Here is a 23,618-nt window from a genome sequence, read left to right as displayed (position 1 = left end):
TTGCTTTCTCTGAATCTGTATGTGTACATTGATTAGTGGTCTGAAACTGCATTCTGGCACAACTCTCCTTAAGATTCCAGTACCGAAACTATCAAACCTCATAAAAATTCTTTTCTGGCCTCAAAAAATCAGTTTATGCAAAATGACACCCTCCCTTGCTTTGTACATGTGCAAACTCTACAACTTCCAATCAGGAGAAAAACAAGCTGACATTACAGTTTACTGATTTTACACATCGAGGGCATATTCCATTATGTAAAATGTAGCTAAAGGCTTTTAAATGTGTGTCAGCTTCGAAATTTCATTTAGTGTCTTAGGGGGAAACTTACTATTGTAAGAGCAAAAGCTAATAAATCCAGTGTTCATTCATTTTGGGGGCTAACTGACATCTACTGGTGCTCTGCAATTAGTGTGATGACAAAATACACAGGCTTCTTGATTATGAAAAAAAAACCTTACCTCTAAGTCTTTTCCCACTCTCAGGTTCAAATGCTAAATCATAGGAAGGACTGAATGCTGCTGAATCGACCCCTTTCCTTCCTCACTCCACTTCCCTTTCCCCTCTCCACCTTGACACACACACCCCCCCCCCCCAGCCTTTCCAATCACGGGACTGGGAATGTTATGCCAAGAACCCTCATACTCCAACCCCCTAAGTGCCCATCAGGCAATTCAGTAGGTCACTGACTGCAGAGCTCACTGTTAAGCTTATTGTCACTTGGGGACAGAGCTCCTTTTGTCCTATGAAACCTGAATCCTGGCTCTGGGATGGGTTTGAATTGAAGCTTTATAAAAGTTATTTAGGGCAAAGTCTCAGAATTTAACCACAAAACCAGGATTTTAACGGATTTTAGATGCTTTCAGCCAGAAGGTCTAACGCAGAATCCCTGCTGAGCCCTCAGGGGTTATTGACTCCTTCAGACTAAAGTAGACAAAGGAACCAAAATACTAGCTCTTGCCAAACGGGTGCACCTAAACTCTAGCAGGTGAGGCAGTCCTTGCTGAATCCTTTCCAGGGGTCTGACCAGTAATTAATTTTCTGTTTGATCTTCGAGCTGTTGGGCCGGATAGAGGAAGGAGTGATGTACTCTGTATCTTCCAAAGACTGAATTCAGTCTAATTGCCTGTAAAGGCACTAGTTAAAATCACTGTTCCTTTAACCATTATGTGGGGTTTGCATGTCTGAAATAACTGATCCTGTTCACATAACTGGTATGGTAGGATTAGGGGAGGGCTTTTCCTCCTGTCCTACAAAATGTGGAGTCTGGCAGCGGTGATGAGGGAAGTTGAAGACTGCTTGTTTTACCCGGGTGACCCTCTCTCAGGAGCTGCGAAGCCTGCAGCTCTGAAGCCAGTTTCGGCTGTGGGCGTGGGTCACAGCTGTACTTCCCTCGGACCTTTCTACTCTTCCTTTTGCCTGCCACCGGCGCTCGGGAGCGGTGCCGGTAGGTCTGGGGGAGCGGAGGGAGGCGGGCTGTTCCCCGGGGCGGGTCCCGCGGCACCTGCCCCGGCCTCGAGGGAAGGGGAGGAGAAGGCAAGGTGCGGACGGGAAGGGACGTGACAATCCCTGCGGGACGGTGGCTTCACCTGAGCGGCGAGGAGGAGAGTCAGGAGCCCTCTGGGAGCGGTGAGGGCCGCGGGGCTGCTACGGGCGATGCTGGGGGGGGCGGGCTGCTGCCGGACGGGACCCGCGAGGTGTAAGGGAAGGTGGCGGTATGAGGCTTTCCGGGGGGGGCAGAGCCGGCCACTGCCCGTGCCGGGGGGGACCGGGGGGGGCACTCCCGGGGCGATGGGGACAAGCTGGGGCTTTGCAGGAGCCAGCGGTGCCGGTGGGGAATCGGGCCGGGAGAGGCTGTGGGCGGTGGGGCCAGAGCTGGGGCTGAGGGAAGCGAAACCCCAGCGTCGCGGGCGGCAGCCGGGAGGGAAGCCGCACGGTGGGCAGGGATTGCGTTGAGGAGCCAACCTAGGAAAACGGCCCTGCCCTGCTCCGGGGAGGGGATTACTGGGACCCGGGTTGAAGCCGCTCACGGGATTATTGCGATTTTGTGAGTGTAAAAGGCAGTGAGACCCAAGCAGCACCGGTTGCTGTCCTAAGATAGTAATATGGCGTAAGGCTTTTGGGTAATTATTACTGAATTTTATTCTCTCATGAACACCTGCGGAATTTACACAGCTTTACCAGCCTGCTGAGAAATAGTACTTTAAACTAGGGAGTTACCGTCTGGAGTTCAGATAACTGGGATAGTGGCCTAACAAAGTACTCTGTTAGGTCTTGCTGCAAAAATTCCAAGTGCTCCGATTAACCTGTATATCCTGCCTGATGGATAAAAAGAATTAGCCTTCAGCCTGTGTTTGATTCCAGGCGCTGCTGACCAGCAGCTGCCTCAAACGCTGCTGTGCAGGGAGCCCCTGTAATTACCTCTGGTGTTAGAGAGCAGCTTCGGATTTCTAGTGAAGAACACAAGAGTAGGAATTTTAATGGATTAAATCAAATGCCAAACTTTAGTAAGAGAGTAAGGAAAAGGCAATAACGTGTTTGCTTTGTCCAAGGTGGTTTTTTGTTGGGTTTTCTTTTTTTTTTTTTCCTTTTTCTTCATACCAGGCAGAGGGGTGGGTCACTACCTTCTTTCTCTTGTCTCCAGGCTAATCTTCAAGTAGTGCTCAGGATTGAGATGCATGTTTGCACTGGCTGTATGAAGGAATAGTTCAAATACTTTTTCAGAGGTGACATTTAAAGCATGAGGAATGCTAGCAAAATTAAGTTCAGAAGCTGAAGCTGTGGTTACCTCTACAATATGCAGTATTTTGAAGAGATTGTGTTGTAGTCCTGATGTCATCTTGTACTTTCATTTCTGTTTTAATAGATAACTTAAAGGGGTTGATACATGGTTTTAGTTTTATACCATTCACTGTAGTACTTGGTAAATATTACCGGTGCTTCAGATTTAAATGTTAGAAGGTGAGAAGGAAGGCGCAGGAGAAGAGCTTGCCAAGCCAGGGGTACTGCCAAGTGCTATGAAGACCTGAGACATGCTTGCATCTGCTTTCAGGAAGGGGGATAGGGAAAGGTGAAAAAGCATAGCTGTCATTTTAAAATTGAACCAGCTGTCCAAAACTAGTCAGTGGTGCAAGTGGTGTTTTTAAATGCAACATCATTTGAAAGTAAGGATTGAATCTGAAATATCATGACTAGATGTGTTCATGTGCAAAGTTGTGATCGCAAACACTTTTAAATCTATGAGGAGGTGCTGACTTCTTAGAACTTGCTCCTCAGCAAAGCAGAGGTGAGGATGGTCTTTGGCCAAGCAGCGTCTGTGCAGCAGAAGCAGCTGTGTGTGGTGGTTTAACACCAGCTGGCAGCTAAGTACCACATAGCTGCTCACCTGCTCCCTCCAGGTGAGGGTGGGGAAGAGAATTTGAAGGGTGAAAGTAAGAAAACTCATAGGTTGAGATAAAAACAGGTTAATAATTGAAGTAAATCAAAATAATAAAAATAATTGTAAAGAACAATAACAGAAACAAGACCTATGAAAGGAAAGAAATGCAAATGAAAACAACTGCTTAGCAGCAAAGGACTGATGCCCAGCCAGTCCCTGAGCAGTGCCTGGGGCTTCCCTCTAGTTTGATTGGTGAGCATGATATCATACGGTCTGGAATATCCCTTTGGGCAGTTGGTGTCAGCTGTTCCGGCACTGTCCTCTCCTAACAACTTGTGCTTCTCCAGCCAGAACCAGCATAGTGGGACCAGGGGCAGCATCAGCATTCAGCTCTGAATTTAGTCACAAGGGGAAACTGGTTTTTCTAAAGAAAACAAGAGGTCAGTGCTTTTTAAAAATAAAGCTGTGGAATACTGGATGCTACAAATACAGTTATGAAAACTTACTGAATTTAATCATCTTTGACTACTGTCTTGTTCCCTCTTCAGTCTGCCAAAGCTGAGTTGTGAGCATGGGAACAGTGTGCAAGAACAATGCCTGTCTTCAAGGAAGTGGGGTTATCACAACTACTGTTCCTGTGTACACACTGCGCCTGTAGGCATGACTGTCCTTCCGTACCAGCTCCTGTGTTTGCCCTAGCTACGTGTAAAACCCACACTGGACTATGTATACAATTCCCTCTCTAATAAACCTTTCTGCATTTCCACTTAGTCTACTGGAAAGACCATGGGACTACTGAAATATATAAACATTAGTGATGTTTACTGATGTTATTACTAGACTTCCAGTGCAGCAGATCACACTTCCAGGTTACATAGGACTGAACATGCTTGTGACAAGTTCTATATAAAAATACTTATAGATGTCACTGAAGTCATGATAAAAGCTGTGTCATTTAAGGAAGGCAATCAGCGGTATTCCAGAGACTCTTCTGCAGTCCAGAAAAGTGAAGAGGCTTGTGTCATTGTTGGAAGACCTGTGAATTGGGTCTTAGCCATGCTTCGGGTGGACAGAATCATTCCATCCCTAGTTGGATACATAAGCCTGGAATTTTTTTCTTTACCTGTTGTCTTTGTAATCGTGGTGTTCTCTGTAGGGATCTTTCAGGCGTTGAAAGGGCTCTTTAACTTGAGAGACATGGTCAGAGAAAGTGTAAAATCAGGAGCTGCTATCTGAGGCATATTTAAAACTTTGAAGAATGACAATGGAATGTACAGGAATTGCCTTGCTTGGAGAGAGCAGTCATAGATTACAAATCAACTTGTTTATGTTACTTAGAAATAATACTTCTCTGAGGTTTGCAGTCTGGAGATGTCTGTCTGCAGAGCCTTGCCCTTGTAGTTGGAGGTTTAAGGGAAAGTTTTTTTCTGGATGGTAAATGAGGGAAAGGCTGAATCAATAGCTTACCAGAGCAGGAACCAACAGCAATTTTAGATTACGTCTGGTAAGCAGACAAGTGTGTAGGTATAGAGTAAGGGAGGTAAACCCTGGCTACTGACCCATCAGAGGAATTGTCCAGCGTGGCTACAGAAGCACTGGGGGTGTCTGGCTGCATAACTGAGCTCTGTACTGGCTCAGCTGGTGTGCGGTGGAAGTTGATTATTCCTAGGGATGGCATTGAAATGAAAAGATGTGAAACCCTGGAGGGCAGCAGTGTTGACATGGACAGATCCAGGTATGAGTGGTGAGGACCAGCATGGATGTTTGTAAGACCAGCAGAGGTTCAGCAGGCAGGAGGCACTGGTTGACAACTCAAGTTGATAAATTATGGTAGTAGCAGCATATGAGATAAACATTAGGGTATAGAAATGCTTAAAGGATGATGTAGACACAAGAGAAACTGGTTATGAGTTAAGGCTAAAACTTATTGTCAAGTTTGGAATGTAGCTCCATGTAGCTGGAGCATCTCACAAAAAATGAGAAAATCAAACTTGTCTTAAAATGGTCTGAAATTCCTGTGTTCTCAAATACACATATTTACATTGTCTTGTGAAGTCAGGTCCACTGGTAAAACCCAGCTTTCCTTTGATATCAAGACACTGATGCCAAGTCTGTATTCCACTATGGGTATAACAGTATAACAGTACTTAGGGCAAGAGTATTTAATAGCCATGCAGTTCCTATTGCTGCTGCCTGTGGTGTCTGTACTTGGGATAAATTAGTGCTTCTGACCTGAACCAAACTGGAAGCGTGACTGGTATCTTTTGCATTGTTTTTTTCATAACTTTGTATTTGGTATACGGGTAAAACTGAAACTGAACTTTTGGCACCTTTTTCTAGTACAGTAACTTCTGTTTTCTGTGTTACTAATAGAAAATTTAGGTTGGATGGGGTATTTCTGGAGGTCATTTGGATCAGCCACCTGCTTAAGACCTACTTAGATGAGGTTGTTCAAGGCCCTTTGACTTTGTATCTGTTACTGCTTTCTGTTCCAAAGTGTGTCTCCTACTTGTGGTTTTGTTATGGAATTATTAACAGCATCTATGGTCCCAGTGGGGAAATTCTGCATTATTATCTTGCTTGTTTATTGTTCCTTTTGTTTGCTTCTAGTAAAAACTGTCCAGTCGTAGCTTCTGTTTCCTTCCAACTAATCTGTTGTTTATCCTTGTGTGTGTTGGTTACAGATTCTGCTGCTATTTCCAGTGTGTGTTCTCCTGAACTGAAAAGACCAGATCCCAGAGTCTATAGCCAGCAACTTTCTGCCGTGTGAAACGAACGTGCTGCAATCCAGGTAAGTCAGACTATTTAAAAGTTTTCTTGGTGCCTGAGACTTTTGGACTTTTGTTTCCCTGTGTTTCTCTCCCCACCCAGAGCGGCTGTGATGCACTCTGTGCTTTGAGGCTGCTTAGGTAATGGCTTTCAAATTGAGAGGCAGAGGTGCTTGGAACAAGCTTGGGCAACAGGGACATGTGAATGATGTTATAGCCAGAAGATGGCTGGGCTGGGAATAGAGCAGAAAAGGTCAAGAATCTGGCAGGAGTTTTAGACGAGCTTCAGGTTTTCAGGGCTGGATGGCAATGGCAGGGAGACAGTGGCTTGGCTCTTGTGCTCCTGGCAGCCATGCACATCTTTGGGTTTTGCTCTTGGTGCCTGCTCCCTTGCTCAGCTGAAGCCCCTCACATGCCACACAGTTTTGCAGCCTTCTTCCAGCCCTGTTTCTCCTGCCAACTCCTCTGCTGTGCTTCAAACAGGTGGTGCTCAGCACTGTGTCTTTGTCCTGGGTAGAAGCTAGTACGTCCCTGCTTGAGATCTGCTGTCTTGTACCCAAATGTGAATGATTGAATTTACATATGTCTTGTTTCTTTTCATCCAAGATACATACCATTCAATAAAAGTCCTGAAAAAATGAAAACTGCTAATTGAGAAAATAATCTGTCCTTGTGATCTTATAAAAAGTTTGCTTTCTTGATGATAATTGTTCATCATTTGAGTAGCAAGATGCAGGATTTTTCTTGTTCTTGTCCTGCCTGGCACCTTTGCTACAAAAAGTAACAAATCTCTAGAAAGTAACAAATCTCTAGAAGTCAATTTAATGTAATATGTTCAGATAAACTGACATTCAACAACATTCCTTATAGTGAAAGGTAAAAATAAACTGTGTACTTACTTTTCTAAGTCCTCCAAATAAATATGTGTAATGGAAATGTCCTTTTTCCTGCTGTGAGTGGGTGTGTATTGATTCTGAGGTTTGGAATGATGCTCTATGAAAATAAAACCAGATGGTCTGAGATGTTGGGTCTGGTTTCATGATCTGCTTACACTCCTTTGCACGAATGTTGTTGCCATCTTCTCTTGTAACATAAACTCGTGTTTATGCTATTGTGTGGCCGGGGAGACGAAGGAACTGATTAAAACTTGCTCTGTAGTGGTGACAGGCAGCTGAAGTTGCAAGTGGGATCTTTCTTTTGGTAAAAATAGTCTTAGATTTATTTAGGACATTTTCTGTTGCACTGGTTTGAGGCTATAAATTTATTTTGATCAAAACCAGGTTCCAAATCCATGCCAAATAATGAAAATGTTCCTAGTTCAAATTTTCATATAGCTAGCTATGCTTGTATTTTATAAAAATGTCTCATGACAGACATACATTCTGATTTAAGCTAAAATTTATATTTTCTTTATACACAAGGTTGTTTTGGAAGAATTTCAGGAAATAGGGATGTAATTATTTAGCTTAAGGGGAGCCCATTTACAAGCAAGCAGAGTATTGGAACTAGATGATCTTAAGGTCCTTTCCAACCCTAAAGATTCTATGATTCTTGGTCTGTACCTGAGTGGCTAACAAGGAATTCAGATAAGGAAAACTGTTTTGTAAGGTAGTAAGTGTACTTGCTCTTCCATTTGTGGAAGAGCAGTACTCACTATTGCACTAAAAGCAGGTGCCAGGCTCAGATTTGGCTGGACAGGGAGAGAGGGATAACTCCGTACTTTTCCTCCAGCCTCCCAGGAGCAACTCATCTGTGCATAAGTTTCTCCTCACATGCTGTGTTAGTGGGCGGGACTGTACAGACCTCTTTCCTTTGCCTCCTGATAAGGGGCAGAGATTATCTACCCACAGGTATCCTTGAGGTGCTGTTGCTGCTACCTCTGTGCTGCTGTGGAATCCATTTCTCCTAGACTCTCATGCAGGTCAGGAAACCAGCTGGGATTAAAAAAAATATTGCCTAATGATTCATCTGTACTTGTTGGGTGAGGCATGAATGACTTGACTTACATTTCCACTTTTGACTTGTTCCTCCTCTTTTTTCTTTTCCTTTTTTCCATTTGTCCTTGAGCAAAAGGTATTTTTCTGCATTCTGAAGAATACACATTTGCATCCCGTCTTCAGAAGAAGGCTGCAGTTTTAAACTGCATAATATTAACATGCCCATCTGGGCAATATAATTTTTTGTAAGACAGGGGATGCATCCTATGGTGAGAAAATGCTAATAAACATGTGTTCGGTTTTGGGTGTGGAGAGGACAATTTGAGATTATCACAACGTGAAGATGCCTGAAAGGCATGTGAGCCAGACTCTGCCCCTAACTGGTCTGCATCAGGAATGGAGTGTGAGGAGGAAGGGGGGAGATGACTGCAGCCCTTTAGCTTTGTCTGTCTCTGTACTTGGGAGCATGACACAGAACATGGCACCCTAATCTTCTTACAGTAAATCTGCCCCTTGGGAGAAAGGGAATCTTGAATACGTTTCCCTTCCTACAGCTGATGGTAGCATTAAGTTAACATGTGAATGTGTCTTACCTGGCAGATGTAGCAGGTATAGGCTATGACAGGACAGCCTGTTGTTTTGAGCACTTTAAGTAAGACCTGAGTAGCTTCTGGACTACAATAAACGTATATTCGTATTTTCCCTGTAATGTATCTTGATGAAGGTCAGTGTAAGAGTCTTGCTCATTTATAGTAGGTTCTTTAGTTTGATATTTCAGTTAGCATTCTGAAGAAACTGCCCAGCTTTTTGCAAATCCATGTTGTGGGAGGGTCTCCTGAGGAATGCTATGCAGCTATTTAAAAAAACTATGTAGGTCATAGTCTATATTTTAATTAAATACACAAACACTATTGGGCAGTCGTCTTGTCTGAGACTCAACCCTGCTGAGTTCTTGAGTTTGTAGCTGCTGCTGAGCATGCTGCTAGTTTCAAGTCAGTTTTATCTCGGATGACTGTAGTCAGATACAAACCCTGAAGCCCATGATGATAGAAGGCGATAAGAATTTGGTTGGTAAGTTCTTCAGATATGTTAGAAATTCTGATTCACATAATTCATTTTTTCCAATAGCAAGATGAAAGTTTAGTCAGGTGCTGTGGCTTTTCTACAGATGTATAGTACAAATATATAGATATATTTATGTATAAATATATATTTGTATTTGTTTTCAGGTACAGGCTGCAACTTCTTTTGCCATGTTAAGACTGGCAATTCTGGCTGGGGAGCAAATGCAGACCCTACTTCTGGTTTCAGATTACTGTATAGAGTTAGAATTTAGGAATTAAAGTGGGAGCAGTGTTTAAATTCACTGAAATACAATCTTGGAAAATGCAAACCCCTGCAAAAACTGCTGCACACCCAGAGTTTTACTGAATATTCAACAGTTTCAGAAGGCTTCCATGCCCCAAAATTCATGTGGCTTTAGCGCAGTTGTACAAGTGGCATAGAGCTGTGCTGCACTCCCCATTGGAGAGAACAGTATCCATGCATTGTTCTGTCAGTAGGATTTGTTGCTTATCTTCCTGGTGTCTCCAGCTAGCATAAGTAACTAATCTGGTTTCATTTGAATAGAGTGGTCTGTGAATGCTATGACTTTTAACAGCCTTTTCTCTCCCGGCCAGATTTTCTCTGTATGTAGAGCAATAGACCTCTGCAGAAAGGAATGAACTGGAAGGGTGCTTTGTTTTCCAGTGTGTGCTGATGGAGGAAATGATTTAGCTGAGAAGTGCTTGTGATTCTTTCTCTTGAGCAAATGAACAAACAATAAAAATCTGGAGGAGGGAGCTGGTGCTTTTGTTGCTTTATGAATTGAGTCCAGTGACTCATCTGCCCAGAGATAGGGTGCAGCTGGGCACGGGCACCATGAGTCAGTGTCCACCTTACCATTGTGCACCTGGAATACAAGAGGGTTTCTTCTGAAGAGCAGAATGATGTGGGAGGGCTGGCTGAAGCTATTGGTCTTTGTCTTACCACATCCATTTCCAAAGACCTGAAGCAAGAGAATAGTGAGAATCTGGGAACAGAATCTAGAACTGCTCAGTTATCTGCTTAATAATGTTTAGATCTGAAACTTCCAGATCTAAGTGGAAACTTCTTGTATATCAGTGTTAAAGCCCTGGTCTTGCAACTAGTGTGCTTGTTGGTCTTACAATGTTTGCAATGGCTTTAATGGTACCTAATGGTTTTAATACATGCTACATCCAGGTAACTTTATAGTGTATTTGACTTCCCTGTCACCTCTCTTATCCTTTGTCTTGTCTTGCCGTCAGGTAGCTGTCACTAAACAGTCTTCCCTTTGGATTACTTGTAAGCAACTTTTGAGAGTCTGCTTTAAGAAGACAAAACTTGTGGGATCAGTTTCTCCTGCTATCAACTTCTTTTTTGTGCCCATCTATCTCTCAATTAATAAATTGCTGGTTTGTAAGTAGGTGGGTACAGTTTCTTAACGTGTTAAAAGTTCAAGTCTTCCCTATGGATGCTTAAGATCGTTAAGATCTCCTTGTAAACAGGTTTTACTTCTTAGTTGATCTTCCCAGAAATGTCTCTATGGGGGATATTTTTATAAATTGCTCTGTACCTGTTTGCAAGGAGCAAAGTACAAATGGAAACCATAGAAAGTCTATTAGTGCCTTGAGAGATTGCATGGGGAAGTACAACACACAGTTTACTTACTAACCCAGGCTGTCTTACATAATAAAAAATAGAATGGTTTCTAGAATGTCCCTCTCACCTTTGTTCTCATTACTATCTAATCCTTGAGTTAATGCTTACTGCCAGATCAATTTACTGCTGTATCTTATCTGAAACTTGAATACATTTGATACTGAGAAACTTTTTATAGTTGCATTGGGTGGGTTGTTTGTGGTTGTGGAGTTTGTTGGTTGTTGGGGTTGTTGGTTGTGTTTGTGTGTGGTTGTGGGGTTTGTTGCCTGGTTAGTTGGCTTTTAGGGGTGTGTGTTTGTTTTGTAAACAGAGGAAGCTGGTTTTCAGTTAGTTCTAGACCCCGTCTTGCAATGTGCTCTAGGGGTGGGGGCTGATTTGCAAGCGGTTGTTCAGGATTTGGCCTTGCCTTCTTCTGAAGATGTAGCATCTCACTTCTGAAACAGCATATGTAAAAGTAGATGTTTTAAAATTAAAAGGCATTGAATTTATTTTCAAAAGCAAATGTTGAAACAATGGAAAATACAGCTGGAAGAGAAATGAAGTGACTCTCTAATCCATTTAATGCTGAACAATCCGTAATTTGTCATGTGTATCTGTTCTTAAAACTTTCAGGAGGGAAAGCTTCATAATTCTCTTGCCCATTCATCTAGTGCTTAAACAGTCTTATTAACAGCTTATTAAAGTTTCTCTTACAGTTTTTCTTAAAATTTACTCTCAGGAGTTTTAGTTTTTCATTGCTACCTGTCTGTCTTCATTATTCTCTCTGGTTTTTTTTGTAATTAAGGAAACTGTTTCTTTTGTTGTTTGTTTTTTTTTTTCCCCAGAATTCCTTTTCTAGTCTTTGTGATTGTTCTTGCTGCTTTTCTTTGGACTCTGTTTACCTTTTGTCTCTTAAATACTGTACTCCCACGGGGGCTTTCCCAGAGCAGCAGAACGTTTTCAGTTCCCTATGGATACTGGTTTTGCTTATGCACCCCTGCATGGTGCTTGCCACTTTCATGACACTGTCAGCTTATATTCAGCTGATGGATCCTTCTCAGAAGTCTAGCTGCCAAAGAAATCAATTCTTCTGAATGAAGAATGTGATGTATGTATTGGGTGATAAGTGAAAAGAGGTACATTTTAAACACTACAAAAAGCCAGATTTTAAGACTCCAAAAGAAAGAAAAAGGGGTTTATCGGGCAATTGTTTCATAGCTCACTAATAGTGGAGATCCATGTGTTAATTTAGAAGTCTGGGATGCTTTGACCTCAGGGTGGCTGTTTTATACAGATATCTTAAAAGGGTGATGAGAGATCATTTTTTAGAGTACACAGTGGAAAAGTTGCAGATATATTCATAAAATAGCTATGTTCATTTCTGTGGTGAATCTTATTGAATCAGTTGGTAAACTGGTGCTTCTAAGCACTGCAATATACTGAAAACAGCAAATGAATTCTGAACATCATCCTCGCATGTAAACAGAATGGAATGAGGTAATCTGGGAGAAGGTGGTTATAGGTGCATAGTTTCACAAGAGTATTCTCTACTTTGAAATAATAATGTCTCTGATAAAATGATCATTCTAGCTTTAAAGGATTATTCAGGCCACTCTGTGGGGAAACTGTTGTGTACTAGGTCATTGTATAACAGTTCAACTTGGTTCTCCACTAACTGTTGTTCCTCCATTGTCTTCTGTGACTGTGTATTGATTTCAGTGTGAAAGAAGCTGTGATCTTCTATTTACTCAGGAACTAAAGTCCCCAAAGGCCATTCAAAAATTTTAAGGGTTAGCCAGGTTTTATGCTGAGATTTTTATCCCCTTCACCCCTTATCTTCTGGGCCGGAAAAGCAGCAAGGTCTTCATGGGCAATGTTATTCTCTTGATTCTTCACTACTCTTTTCCTTATCCTTCTCTATAGTGACACTGCATATTGGGCAGCCAAGTTACAGCATACTTCCTGGGTTGTAAAAATCAACAGCATAGCTTGTGAGGGAAGGATTGGCCTTGAGAGTTTAACTGGGTCTGAACTTTGATCTTTAATGTCCAGCTTTGAATTAGCTTGCGTCTGCACTCAACCTCATTCCTCTTTGGTTCCTCTCTGGGAGGAGGCGTCATTATCTTGTGAGGTAGAAAAGGAAGTTGGGCTGTGAACCTTGCAGATAACTGAAGCGGAGAGTACCAACTTAGAAAGCTAAGTTGGGTATGTTTAGGTCCTGTTATAACCCTGCAGTGCAATGGTGTCCCAAGATGTGATAGGAACAGTGGGGAGAATGTTTGAGTTTAGAATGCCTGATGTCTTGTACCACAAGACATTGCATATATTCAGTAAACTGCTGTTTGAAAGTTTGTTGCTTTGAAAGTAATGTTGTATTGTTGTGGGTATTTTTATTTCTTAACATGCTTTGTTTTCTTTCTTCCCCCTCATATTTGCAGTTTCTCTTACTCATTCACACTAGTGCTATGGGGTTTCATTTTTCTTCAATATAACTTTATTATTGTTATTATTACTTCAAATTACAGCAGAGATAAATAGTCTCTTAAATATTTGAACTTCACCACAAACCAGGCTCATGTTAGTTAGCAGCTACCATGTGGCTTATCATACTGCTTGATTGTTTTATTTTGTCCAGTAGAACAAGAAGGATCTGAAATACTTTTCTTGGAGAATTAGAAGAAACTGCCAGATAGCTTAGTATACCACTGAAGATGCCCTGATGTCCTTGCTGTAGCATTTTTTATTTATAAAGGAAGAAGCAGTGGTGGGGAGAAAGTGTAAAAACTACTCTGTGAAAAGGAAAAGGGGAGGAAGCAGCAATGATATCAAAATTAACACTTAACACTGTCAGAATTAACAGTCAATACAATTTACACTAGTGAAGGTACATTTTAATCTAGCTATCTTCTCACTTTCTGCCTGAATACAGCCTAATTACTTGTCACTTGCCCTCAATAAATAATGTCTTCTGTTACATCTTTCTCTCTTATGTTTTAGATACGATGTCTGTGCCGAGTGGCATACCTGTTCCATCTGCACCACCTTCTTATGAGGAAACAACAGGAATCAATGTGAACTATCCTCAGCCCTATCCTACCCCAGAATATGGCCAGAAACTAGACGGGAAAAGAATGAACCCTTCCCCGTATGTGGAACAGCCTTCACCAATGCATAACCCCAGTAAGCCTTGAACTGTACTGCATGTTAAGGAGATGTTGAGTGGCTGCGTAATAAGTGTTGTGCAGAACACGAAAGATAGTGGTTCAGAGTTGTTCTGCACCTTCCAGACATATTTTTGAAGGGATTAAGGTGAATGAGTTCTTGTGAATCATAGAATCATAGAATAATTAGGGTTGGAAAGGACCTTAAGATCATCTAGTTCCAACCCCCCTGCCATGGGCAGGGACATCTTACGCTAAATCATATCACCCAAGGCCTCGTCCAACCTGGTCTTGAACACTGCCAGGGATGGAGCATTCACAACCTCCCTGGGCAACCTATTCCAGTGCCTCACAACCCTAACAGGAAAGAATTTCCTTCTTATATCCAATCTAAACTTCCCCTGTTTAAGTTTTAACCTGTTACCCCTTGTCCTGTCACTACAGTCCCTAATGAAGAGTCCCTCCCCAGCATCCCTATCGCCCCCCTTCCGACACTGGAAGCCTGCTATGAGGTCTCCATGCAGCCTTCTCTTCTCCAGGCTGAACAGCCCCAACTTCCTCAGCCTGTCTTCATACGTGAGGTACTCCAGTCCCCTGATCATCCTCGTGGTCCTTCTCTGGACTTGTTTCAACAGTTCCATGTCCTTTTTATGTTGAGGACACCAGAACTGCACACAATACTCCAGGTGAGGTCTCACGAGAGCAGAGTAGAGGGGCAGGATCGCCTCCTTTGACCTGCTGGTCACGCTCCTTTTGATGCAGCCCAGGATATGATTGGCTTTCTGTGTGCACTAGTATCGGTAATATCATTTGCCACTCTGCAGTTTTTTTAGTGCAGCTTTATTCTTAAGACAGTGTGTTTCTGCATTAGTAAATACCATGGTGGAAGTTGATTAACTTTTTTTCCTTATTTACTCATTGAGTATAGCATGTTTTTCTGCTCAGTTACAGTTCAGACAGTGTATGTGCAGCAACCAGTAGTATTTTGTGACCGCCCAGTTCAGATGTGCTGCCCTTCCTGCAACCAGATGATAGTGACACGTCTCTCGTATGACTCAGGAGCTTTGACTTGGCTGTCATGTGGTGGCCTCTTCCTGTTGGGGTAGGTTGATTCCAATTTGCACTTCATTTTTCTCTTCTTACATGTCCTTTTATAGCTCTAAGGAGTGACAAAGCTCTCAGCTTTGTTGCAGTCGCATTCTGTCTTGTACCTGGCCCTAAAGGTTTGAATAGCCTACATCTGCATTAAGTCCTATATGACCTTAAAGTAGCTCAAGAACACTAGTGATGGATTCCATAACCATGTGTGGTCTTCTTACAGCTTCAAGGCACCAGTTTTCCTGATGGCTTTTGCAGGAAATAAAATTTATCTTCCTATGTATGTAACAAGTGGTAAAAGAGATTGATTATGTTTCTGTTTTGCTTTGCAGGTGTGTAGCTGGCTGCTGCTTAATTCCCTTCTGCATTGATGCCCTAAAGGATGTGGATCATAGCTGTCCAAACTGCAGTACTCTTCTTGGGTCTTACAAACGTTTATAGGCAGTACTTAAACATTGATAATTGATTGATGAAGTTGGTTAGCACCTCTACAAGCCCTTTTTGAAGCTTCTTGGAGACTTCTGTTGTTTCTGTGCATCCTGTCACTGGAAACCAAACAAAAGTAATGTTTATTGCTAGATTGTTTGAGTAAGAATTTGCTTGAGGGGATTCCGACTTAAGTCTGTAAAAACTATATTTAATCTTTAAGGGCCACTCAGTGCAGAACCAGTTGATGGCAACTATGTTTTCCCTTTCTGCTTTATGTAGAACAGGTTCATGATGTTCTTCAGTTAATCTCATTTCAACTATGCTGCAAACTGGTGTGCATGCTTATAGTCAGCACAGCCAGGGAGGAGAACATCTATGGAGAACTAGATAGTCTCATGCTTGGCGCTGATGCTTTTGTAACAGCACTGTTTGCAAACTGGCAGGGAGCTGCTTGCCTCTGGGACAAGTGCCCCTCTTTGACTTTAGCGCTGTCATGAGCACTAAAATTTGATTTAAAACTTTCTTAGTTGAAAGAGAACCAAACCTAGAGGCTTCATCCTTTTTGGAGGCTACTTTATCAAATGGACAACTCAGGTTATCATGCGTTAATGGTGATTCAACCTAGTACCTGAATTTCCAGTTTCAATTCTAGTCATACCTCTACTCTACAGTAAAGACGTTCATACAGGAATTATTAATAGGTACTTGTTCAGTGTTTTTTGATTGGTTGGGATTTTTTTACTGCTGATCTAGACATCTATCAGGTGTTCTCTTTGCTCCACCCCAGTGAAAGTGCCCATAGAGCCTTAGCTATAGCCTTGGAAGACTTCCTTGTACATTTACGCAGGTCAACTGATAAAGCATAAACAAACCTCAGCCTTATCTTAAGGCTTAAATTCCACCTGCAAAACACAGATTCAGGACCTGGGATTTTAATTGTTGATCTGTTTGTTAATTACTGTTTCTTCTTTAAGAAGGTACCATGATTGTTAAGGAGTTTCTCTGATTATTTAGGTGTGTACTGTGATTTTTCTACATGAAAGAAGTTCTGTTTTCAGAGGCTTAAGCTGGATATGCTTATTTAAGACAATGATCACAAAAAATTAGGGAACAAGGCTCTTAAGGTTGAAGTGTTTTACTCTGCCATAAGTAGTGGACTTGGTCTGAATAAAATCTTGATGAATTTGAATGATACCTGTCTAGAAAAGATGGGTGTTTATACAAGGCTGTGGTGCACTGTATTAATCTCTGTAAAAGCTAAAATAAAAATTAAAAAATACTGCTTTTGCCAAATGTGCCTTCTATAAATATCTGGTAGAAGTGAACTTTTGAAAAGTCTGTTAACACTTCACTTTTGAAATCCAGTTTTGTGGATCACAAATACAGCTTTTAGGCCTCGTGTTAATTAGCTTTTGTAAAGTGCTGTTGCTTCTGTATCATCTGCAGGTGGCTTAATAGCTCTCATGTGCATTTGAAAAAGGTTTCTGATCATATGGAGCCCTGTGCAACAGGAATTTCCATCAGTAGCTACTAATTTACAAGAGCGATGGAGGTAAAAAGGGTAGTAATTTTGTAGCTTTTGCTGCGATGATGTAGAATTATCTTGTGGTTGGTTTTTTGTTTTTTGTTTTTTTTTTTTTTTGCCTGTGTGTTTGGTTTTTGTTCCTTTGTTTGTCTGCTGCTGCACCACTGCAGTGCTTTCCATGTTCTTTAATAGCCTGGGTGATGCTCCACTAAATTTTCTGTTCTGATGACACGTTTAACAGTTCTAAGTTAAGCAGATAGCATATGCTGCTGTAAACCAGTATTCCCACCCCTCTGGATTTTACAGAAAATGTACTTTTCTTCTATGGTTTTCTTCTATGGGCACAGTCTACTTCATCTCTTTAAATTCCTTATATAGATTGAGAACAGGACATGTAATGCTGGCAGCTATTCCATCTAATTAAGTACTCCGCAAAACTTTCTGCTGTCCCTTCTATACTTAAATTTCCTTAAATACAAAGTTCTTTTGTGTATGGAATTACCTATAGAATGTGCCAGAGTAACTTGCTTCGTTAAACTTATTTTAGACGAACAAAGGCAGAATATAACTTGCTTCGTTAAACTTATTTTAGACAAACAAATGCAGAATATAACTTGCTTTGTGTGAAAGTGCTTTGTATAGAAGTTGCTCTTTGCTTTTAAACCTCACTGTATTTAAAATAAAACTTTTGTCTTTCATATCTAGTGCTTCTAATCAGAAAACTGTAACGTTCGGAATGTTTCCAAACACACAAATGGCTGAAATGTTAAAATTAAGTCAAGAAATATAATTACAGGGTAAAATTTTTCAGTCTTACTTGGGCCAGGTCTCTGATAAATGGTGGCCTCTGGCCTGCAGACCAACTGTTTACACACAGAACCACACTTGAAAAGCTGTTTTCCTGCAATTTAGGCCCTTTATTTATTTTTTTCTTTTTATCACCACCACCTCTCAACCCCCCCCCCCCCGTTAAAATTCCTCTGGGTAAAATTTTTTTGCTTATAATATAAATAAACACACATATAGATATAGATAAGCTTCTATGTACCAGTAACTGGTAGGGAGAAAATAGATCTGAAATATCATCATATTCAGTCTGAAAGAATCCCTGTTACTCATGTGAGAATGCCCTACTACTTTTTCAATGTCTGAAGCACTTTTTTCTTTGAGGTGCAGAAAATACAGAAAGGCAGGATTGATTACCTTAAACAACTTTGTTCTGGTGCATTGATATTTTTATTAAGCAACGTGTTGTTAAGAAACAAGTGGTGAACAAATAGTTTTTCCCCTGTTGATAAAAAATGAAGTGGCACGCTGACTTCATGTTATGTCTACAAATAAGGAAGGGACATGAGGCATCTGAAATCCTCTGGCCTTACATGACAAAGCTGGGTGAAGCCTTCCCTTATCCCACCTTCATTCACTTTGCAGGATGGCATTGCTTTCTGTTACACTTTAATAGTGTTATTTCTATTAGATTTCTGTTTTTAATTGTTTCCTATTGTTCATGTGAATTTTATAGCAAATTAACCTTTGTGTTCCTTTCTTCTTCCTAAAGGTCCTGCAACATGATTTAAGTTCATTATGTTTAGGATGGCTTTTACTGTATTTTTGTGAGGTGATGTGTATGATGTGCTGGATCTGATTCCAGTATAGAAATAAATTCTCCAAGTGTCTTAATATGTTTTTGAACCAAGTGTGTGGTGAAACTTCCCGAGTTTAAAGGAAGTGTGTTGTATTACCACTTAACTTGATTTTTGTTACTCAAAACCCCCAAGGTAATAATATATCTGAAAATCTAGCATCTGTTTGCATATGTGGCTGTGTGGTTTGGAGATGCTAACAATAGTTGTGCCCAAGTCTAGAATAAACCAAGAGTGAGAAGGTGACTTTTCAAAAGCCCATTTGTGGTTGGCTGTTTTATTTTCGTGTACCATCTCATGAATTTGTGACAAAGTGGGGGGGAAGGCAGCTTCCTAATCCTGAAGAGGATTATTGAATTAAGGGTGTGTGTGACACACTGCATCTGAAGGTGGCAGTAGTGCTTTCACAAAAGTGTTTGTGGGGAGGAAGACCTGAAGTCTTTTCCCCTTCTTGCTCCAGAAGGTCCCTGAGGCCCTTTTTCTGGGCACACGGCCCTGAGTAACTCTGGAGGAAGGAAGGCACCGCGGGTGCCTGCGCTGCGAGCCGCACAACGTGCTCTCCCTGTCCACAGCACGGCGCTGCGATGATAACCACGTGTCCCGGCGCAGGCCCTCACCATCCCACAGCCAGAGCTTTGCCCTATTCGACGCCAGGGGGCGCCCGGGGCCGTCGGGGCCGCCAAACGCGCTGCTGCCTCAGGCGGCTCCCGCTCACTCGTCCTGGCTCTCCGCCCTCCCTCCTCCTTATCTCATTGAAGCGGTTCTTCCTTCTTCCCGCCGTTCCGCGGGTTTCTCGGCTTTCCCTCTTCTCCCGGGGGCAGCCGGGTGAGGGGCGCAGTCCTGGTCGGTCCTTGGGGGAGGTTGCGTGGTGTGTGGAGGCCGAGGAGCGCTACCACAGCACTGGGGAAGGCGGCGGGGCCCTCCATCGCCTTAGCTCCTCGCAGTACACGTTCTGGAAATGCATGTGTCTCAAAGAGCTGCCTGGTTTGCGGGCGCGTTTTTTATTACCCCCCCGCCACCAAGGGAATAACGTATTGGGAGCACTATTCCCGAAGCTCTGCCCTGGGAAGCGTTCCAGCAGTGAGGGCTCCCGCGGCCCGGGCCACGCTGCCTCCTGTGGCGGCAGCAGCAGTATGTGGTGGGCTTCTCGCAGCCTCGCTGCAAGGTCCAGGGCTTGGAAAACCTGTGAAGACAAAAGGTGGTTGTAAGGACAGGTAGGTGGGACCGGGTGTGCCTCGACCCCTGGGCCGTGCCAGGGCTTGTGCATAGAGGGGCAAGAATGGGGCCATGCCAGGGACCTTTTCCTCCTGCTTTTGGCTGTTAGACGTGAGCTTCTTCATAGAATCATGGACTGGTTTGTGTTAAAGGGACCTTAAAGCTCATCCAGTTCCAACTGCCTCCCACGGGCAGGGACACCTTCCACTAGAGCAGGTTGTGCCAAGCGCTGTCCAGCCTGGCCTTGAGCGCTACCAGTGTTGGAGCAGCCACAGCTTCTCTGGCAAATGCCTCACCATCTTCACAGGGAAGAACTTCTTCCCAGCATCTCATCTCTGTCTTCCTTCTGTCAGTTTAAATTCCCTCTTGTCTGTCACTTTGTGTCCTTGTAAATTATCCCTCTCTAGGTTTCTTGTCAGCCCCCCTATTAGGCACTGCTCTAAGGTCTCCCCAGAGCCTTCTAAGCCTCCCCAGGCTGAACAAGCTGAGCACTCTTAGCCTGTCTCCAGAGCAGAGCTGCTCCAGCCCTTGCAGCATCCCTGTGGCCTCCTCTGGATTTGCTCCAGCAGCTTCATGTCCTGTCATGGTGTTGCCCCAGAGCTGCAGTAGAGGGAGAGAATCTCCTTCCTCACCTTGCTGCTCACGCTGCTGGGGATGCAGCCCAGCACACTGGTTTCTGGACTGCAAGCGCACACTGCTGGGTCATGGGGAGCTTCTTGTCAGTGGCAAACAATGATAGGACAAGGGGTAATGGGTACAAACTGGAACACAAGAGATTCCACTTAAACTTGAGAAGAAACTTCTCAGTGAGGGTGACGGAACACTGGAACAGGCTGCCCAGGGAGGTTGTGGAGTCTCCTTCCCTGGAGACATTCAAAACCCGCCTGGACACATTCCTGTGTAACATTATCTAGGTGTTCCTGCTCCTGCAGGGGGATTGGACTAGATGATCTTTCGAGGTCCCTTCCAATCTCTAGCATACTGTGATACTGTGATACTGTGAACCGCCACTCCCCAACTCCTCAGGGCTGCTCTCAATCCAGTCTCTTCATCTAAAAGAACTGTTGGGGCCTTTACAGAACAGACTGCTATTAAAGTTCAGATTTCCTGGGCAGTACAGGTGTCCACAGATGTTTTTGCTGTGTTGTGTGTTAGGTGGTATTTTTATTAAGTTTTGATTAATTTCACTTTGCAAACTTGAGTACAATATCTGTTAAAATGGATGGATGCTTTCCTCAGATTTCTTGCCAGTGCTGGTCTCCTGTGAGTCATTAAACTAGTGTGTTTGCAGCACATGTGGCTGATTTTCTTCAGTATTTTAAGATCTAGGACAGCACCATGGTAGACATTTCTGTTGGGGAGGTTCTCTGTATTAGCAACCCACTCAAATGAGTGAACTTAGTCAAGTACATAGGACACTAGTGTTATGCATTACCTTAAAGACTTGTCTTTATTTAGCATGTGTTTAAGAGTCAACCACAAATCAGGCATTTAATTTGTAACTTACAGGTTGCAGTACAAAGGGCCTAAAATCTGTGATACACTGAAAAAAAGCTATTTGAAATATTTTCAACAAAAAGCCCTGGAGTGTTGCTTTTGAATTTCATTGTTCTTTGGTGTATGAGATTCAGGCAAGCCCAGATTTATGCGAGTGTGCTCATACACTTGCAATAAGATGTTTTTGTTTGTTTTTTTTTTTATTAATATAACTTCTTTCTGAAGAAGTGGGAAGCCACAAAGCTAAAACTTGAACTTAAAATGCAAATTTGATTATTTTGGAAAGTATGATTTACAGCTGTGACTGCAAAAGCAGAGCAAGATAATCTGAGCAAAATAGAAAATCAAATGCATTTACCAGGTAACATTGAATTCTGTTTTCTTTCTGCAAGCCAAAGCCCAAATCTTCAAGCTTCTCTATCCCAGCAGCCATTTCCATCTGCAGCATACCTCAGGATTGCAGCCTGAATCCGAGTTTGAATGTGAGGCTGACCTGTGAGTCTCTTCATAAGCTGACATTCTGAAATTAATATTTTTTACATAGAAAATCTCTGTATCTCTTATTTTGCATGACATTGACTGGTTAAAAACCTGCCACAGAAAGCTTGAGTGACCAAGTGCAAGGCGAACAGAGTGGGTCGAGGCAGTTCGTGCGGGCAGGCAAGCGGGATGGTGAGCATTTGCCTAGTCTAGGAGCTCTGCTCTGGCTGCCCCAGGTGCCCCAGCAGTGGCCAGCTTAGATACCCAGACAGAGCCAATGAGAGGGGAGGCTGCAGTGCAGAGCTCAGAGTGTAGAGAGTGCCTGCACTGGACTTGTGAGGGGAGGGTGCACAATGGGCAGGCTGCATTTGGTCCTCTTGAAGCAGGGGCTGAGCTGCGGGACACTGTCAATAGGCTGAAAGATGTCAGGGAAGATGAGAGGAAGCAGGACTGCTTGCTCCAGGCCCAAACTGTGCAGGGGCCTCAAGCATCCGCTGTAGCTCGTGGAGGAAAGAAAGAGGCTGTTAACCCAGGAAGGTGGGAAACAGCAACAAAAAAAAACAACAAAAAAAGGAGGAAGAGGACAATTAAACTCAAGGGGCTTCCTCCTAAATCTGTTGTCCCCACGCAGAACCACTTTGCTGTCCTGCAGGGGACTAATGAGGAAACACACTTGCACCACAAACAACTGGCTGATGCACTGGTAAAGATCACTACTGGTGCTGCCAGGAAAAAGCGGCGGGTCATAGTGGTAGGGGACTCTACTTTGAAAGGAACAGAGGCACCCATCTGTCAGCCTGACCCAGTCTCGAGGTGTGTTGCCTACCAGGGGCACAGATCAGGGATATTGCAGAGAGGCTGCCTGCTCTAGTAAGTCCCACTGACCATGACCCACTTCTAGTGATCCATGTGGGTGCTAGTGATATAGATAGCAGTAGCCCGGAGAACATAAGGAAGGGCTACAGAGCCCTGAGAGAGGTGGTTAGGGGCTCTGGAGCTCAGATTGTCTTTTTGTCAATTCTCCAGGATAAAGGAGAGGACCTTAAAAAGGCTAGGAGGATTGGCCAAGTTAATAAATGGTTAGAAGGGTGGTACCATAGTCAGGGGTTTGGGTACCTAGAACATGGGACTCAATTTAGTAGGTCAGATCTACTGGGGGCTGTGGGATCTGGTCTGACAAAGAAGGGGAAGAGCGGTTTTGGTAGGAGGCTTGCCAGACTGATCAAGGAAGCTTTAAACTAGATGTGTTGGGGGAGGGGGGCATCATTCCATCCCAACACACCCAGTCAGTTGCCAGCACCTATAATAAATGCTTGGAGCAATGTAGAGATATTCCAGCCACTCCAGCCAATGAGCTGGCTTCATTCGGAGCTTGGCTCAGATGCCTCTAAACAAACACCCGTATCATAGGGAACAAACAAGAGTAATTAGAGATGTGTGCACGTCTATGGGGGTATGATATAATAGGCATCACAGAAACATGGTGGGATGGCTCCTATGACTGGAGTGTTGGAACGGAAGGTTACAGGCTCTTTAGAAAAGACAGGCCCAGCAGACGGGGAGGGGGAGTTGCTATTTATGTTAGGGATAGTCTGGAGAGTATGGAACTCTGTCTGGGGACAGGTGAGCAGTCAGCAGAGAGTTTGTGGGTCAGGGTTAAAAGGAGAACAGCGATGGGAGACGTTGCTGTGGGGATCTGTTACAGACTGCCTGATCAAGGAGAGCCTGCAGATGAAGCACTCTATAGACAGATAGGAGCAGCCTCACACTCACAGGCCCTTGTCCTCA

General features: G+C 43.2%; 1 protein-coding gene across 4 annotated transcripts; it reads left to right on the top strand.

The window, feature by feature from the left end:
- The first annotated feature begins 1,310 nt into the window (after nt 1–1,310).
- LITAF (lipopolysaccharide induced TNF factor) lies at nt 1,311–15,951 on the top strand. Of its 4 annotated transcripts, none has more exons than XM_062611811.1 (6): nt 1,311–1,627; nt 6,062–6,168; nt 7,996–8,126; nt 13,780–13,962; nt 14,889–15,045; nt 15,374–15,951. In XM_062611811.1, exons 3-6 carry the CDS (start codon nt 8,105–8,107, stop codon nt 15,480–15,482), a joined length of 471 nt encoding a protein of 156 aa, XP_062467795.1. In that variant the 5' UTR covers nt 1,311–1,627; nt 6,062–6,168; nt 7,996–8,104; the 3' UTR covers nt 15,483–15,951. The 4 variants fall into 4 exon arrangements, with proteins under 4 accessions (XP_062467795.1, XP_062467796.1, XP_062467797.1 ...); XM_062611812.1 differs by having other exon boundaries at nt 7,973–8,126; XM_062611813.1 differs by having other exon boundaries at nt 1,317–1,627; nt 14,895–15,045.
- The last annotated feature ends 7,667 nt before the right edge of the window (nt 15,952–23,618 follow it).

The sequence above is a fragment of the Pezoporus occidentalis genome, unplaced genomic scaffold (genome assembly GCF_034315485.1).
Source record: "Pezoporus occidentalis ecotype Australia unplaced genomic scaffold, CSIRO_AGI_Poc_V1 ctg158, whole genome shotgun sequence".
NCBI classification, from domain to species: Eukaryota; Metazoa; Chordata; class Aves; order Psittaciformes; family Psittacidae; genus Pezoporus; species Pezoporus occidentalis.
This window is presented reverse-complemented; position numbering and strand designations above follow the sequence as displayed.

Bases quoted from the DNA above. Each gene is read 5' to 3' on its own strand.
- LITAF (XM_062611811.1), top strand. From the start codon at position 8,105: ATGATTCATCTGTACTTGTTGG. The intron at 8,127-13,779 runs GTGAGGCATGAA...CTTATGTTTTAG, and splicing joins GATTCATCTGTACTTGTTGG to ATACGATGTCTGTGCCGAGT. The intron at 13,963-14,888 runs GTAAGCCTTGAA...TTTTCTGCTCAG, and splicing joins TTCACCAATGCATAACCCCA to TTACAGTTCAGACAGTGTAT.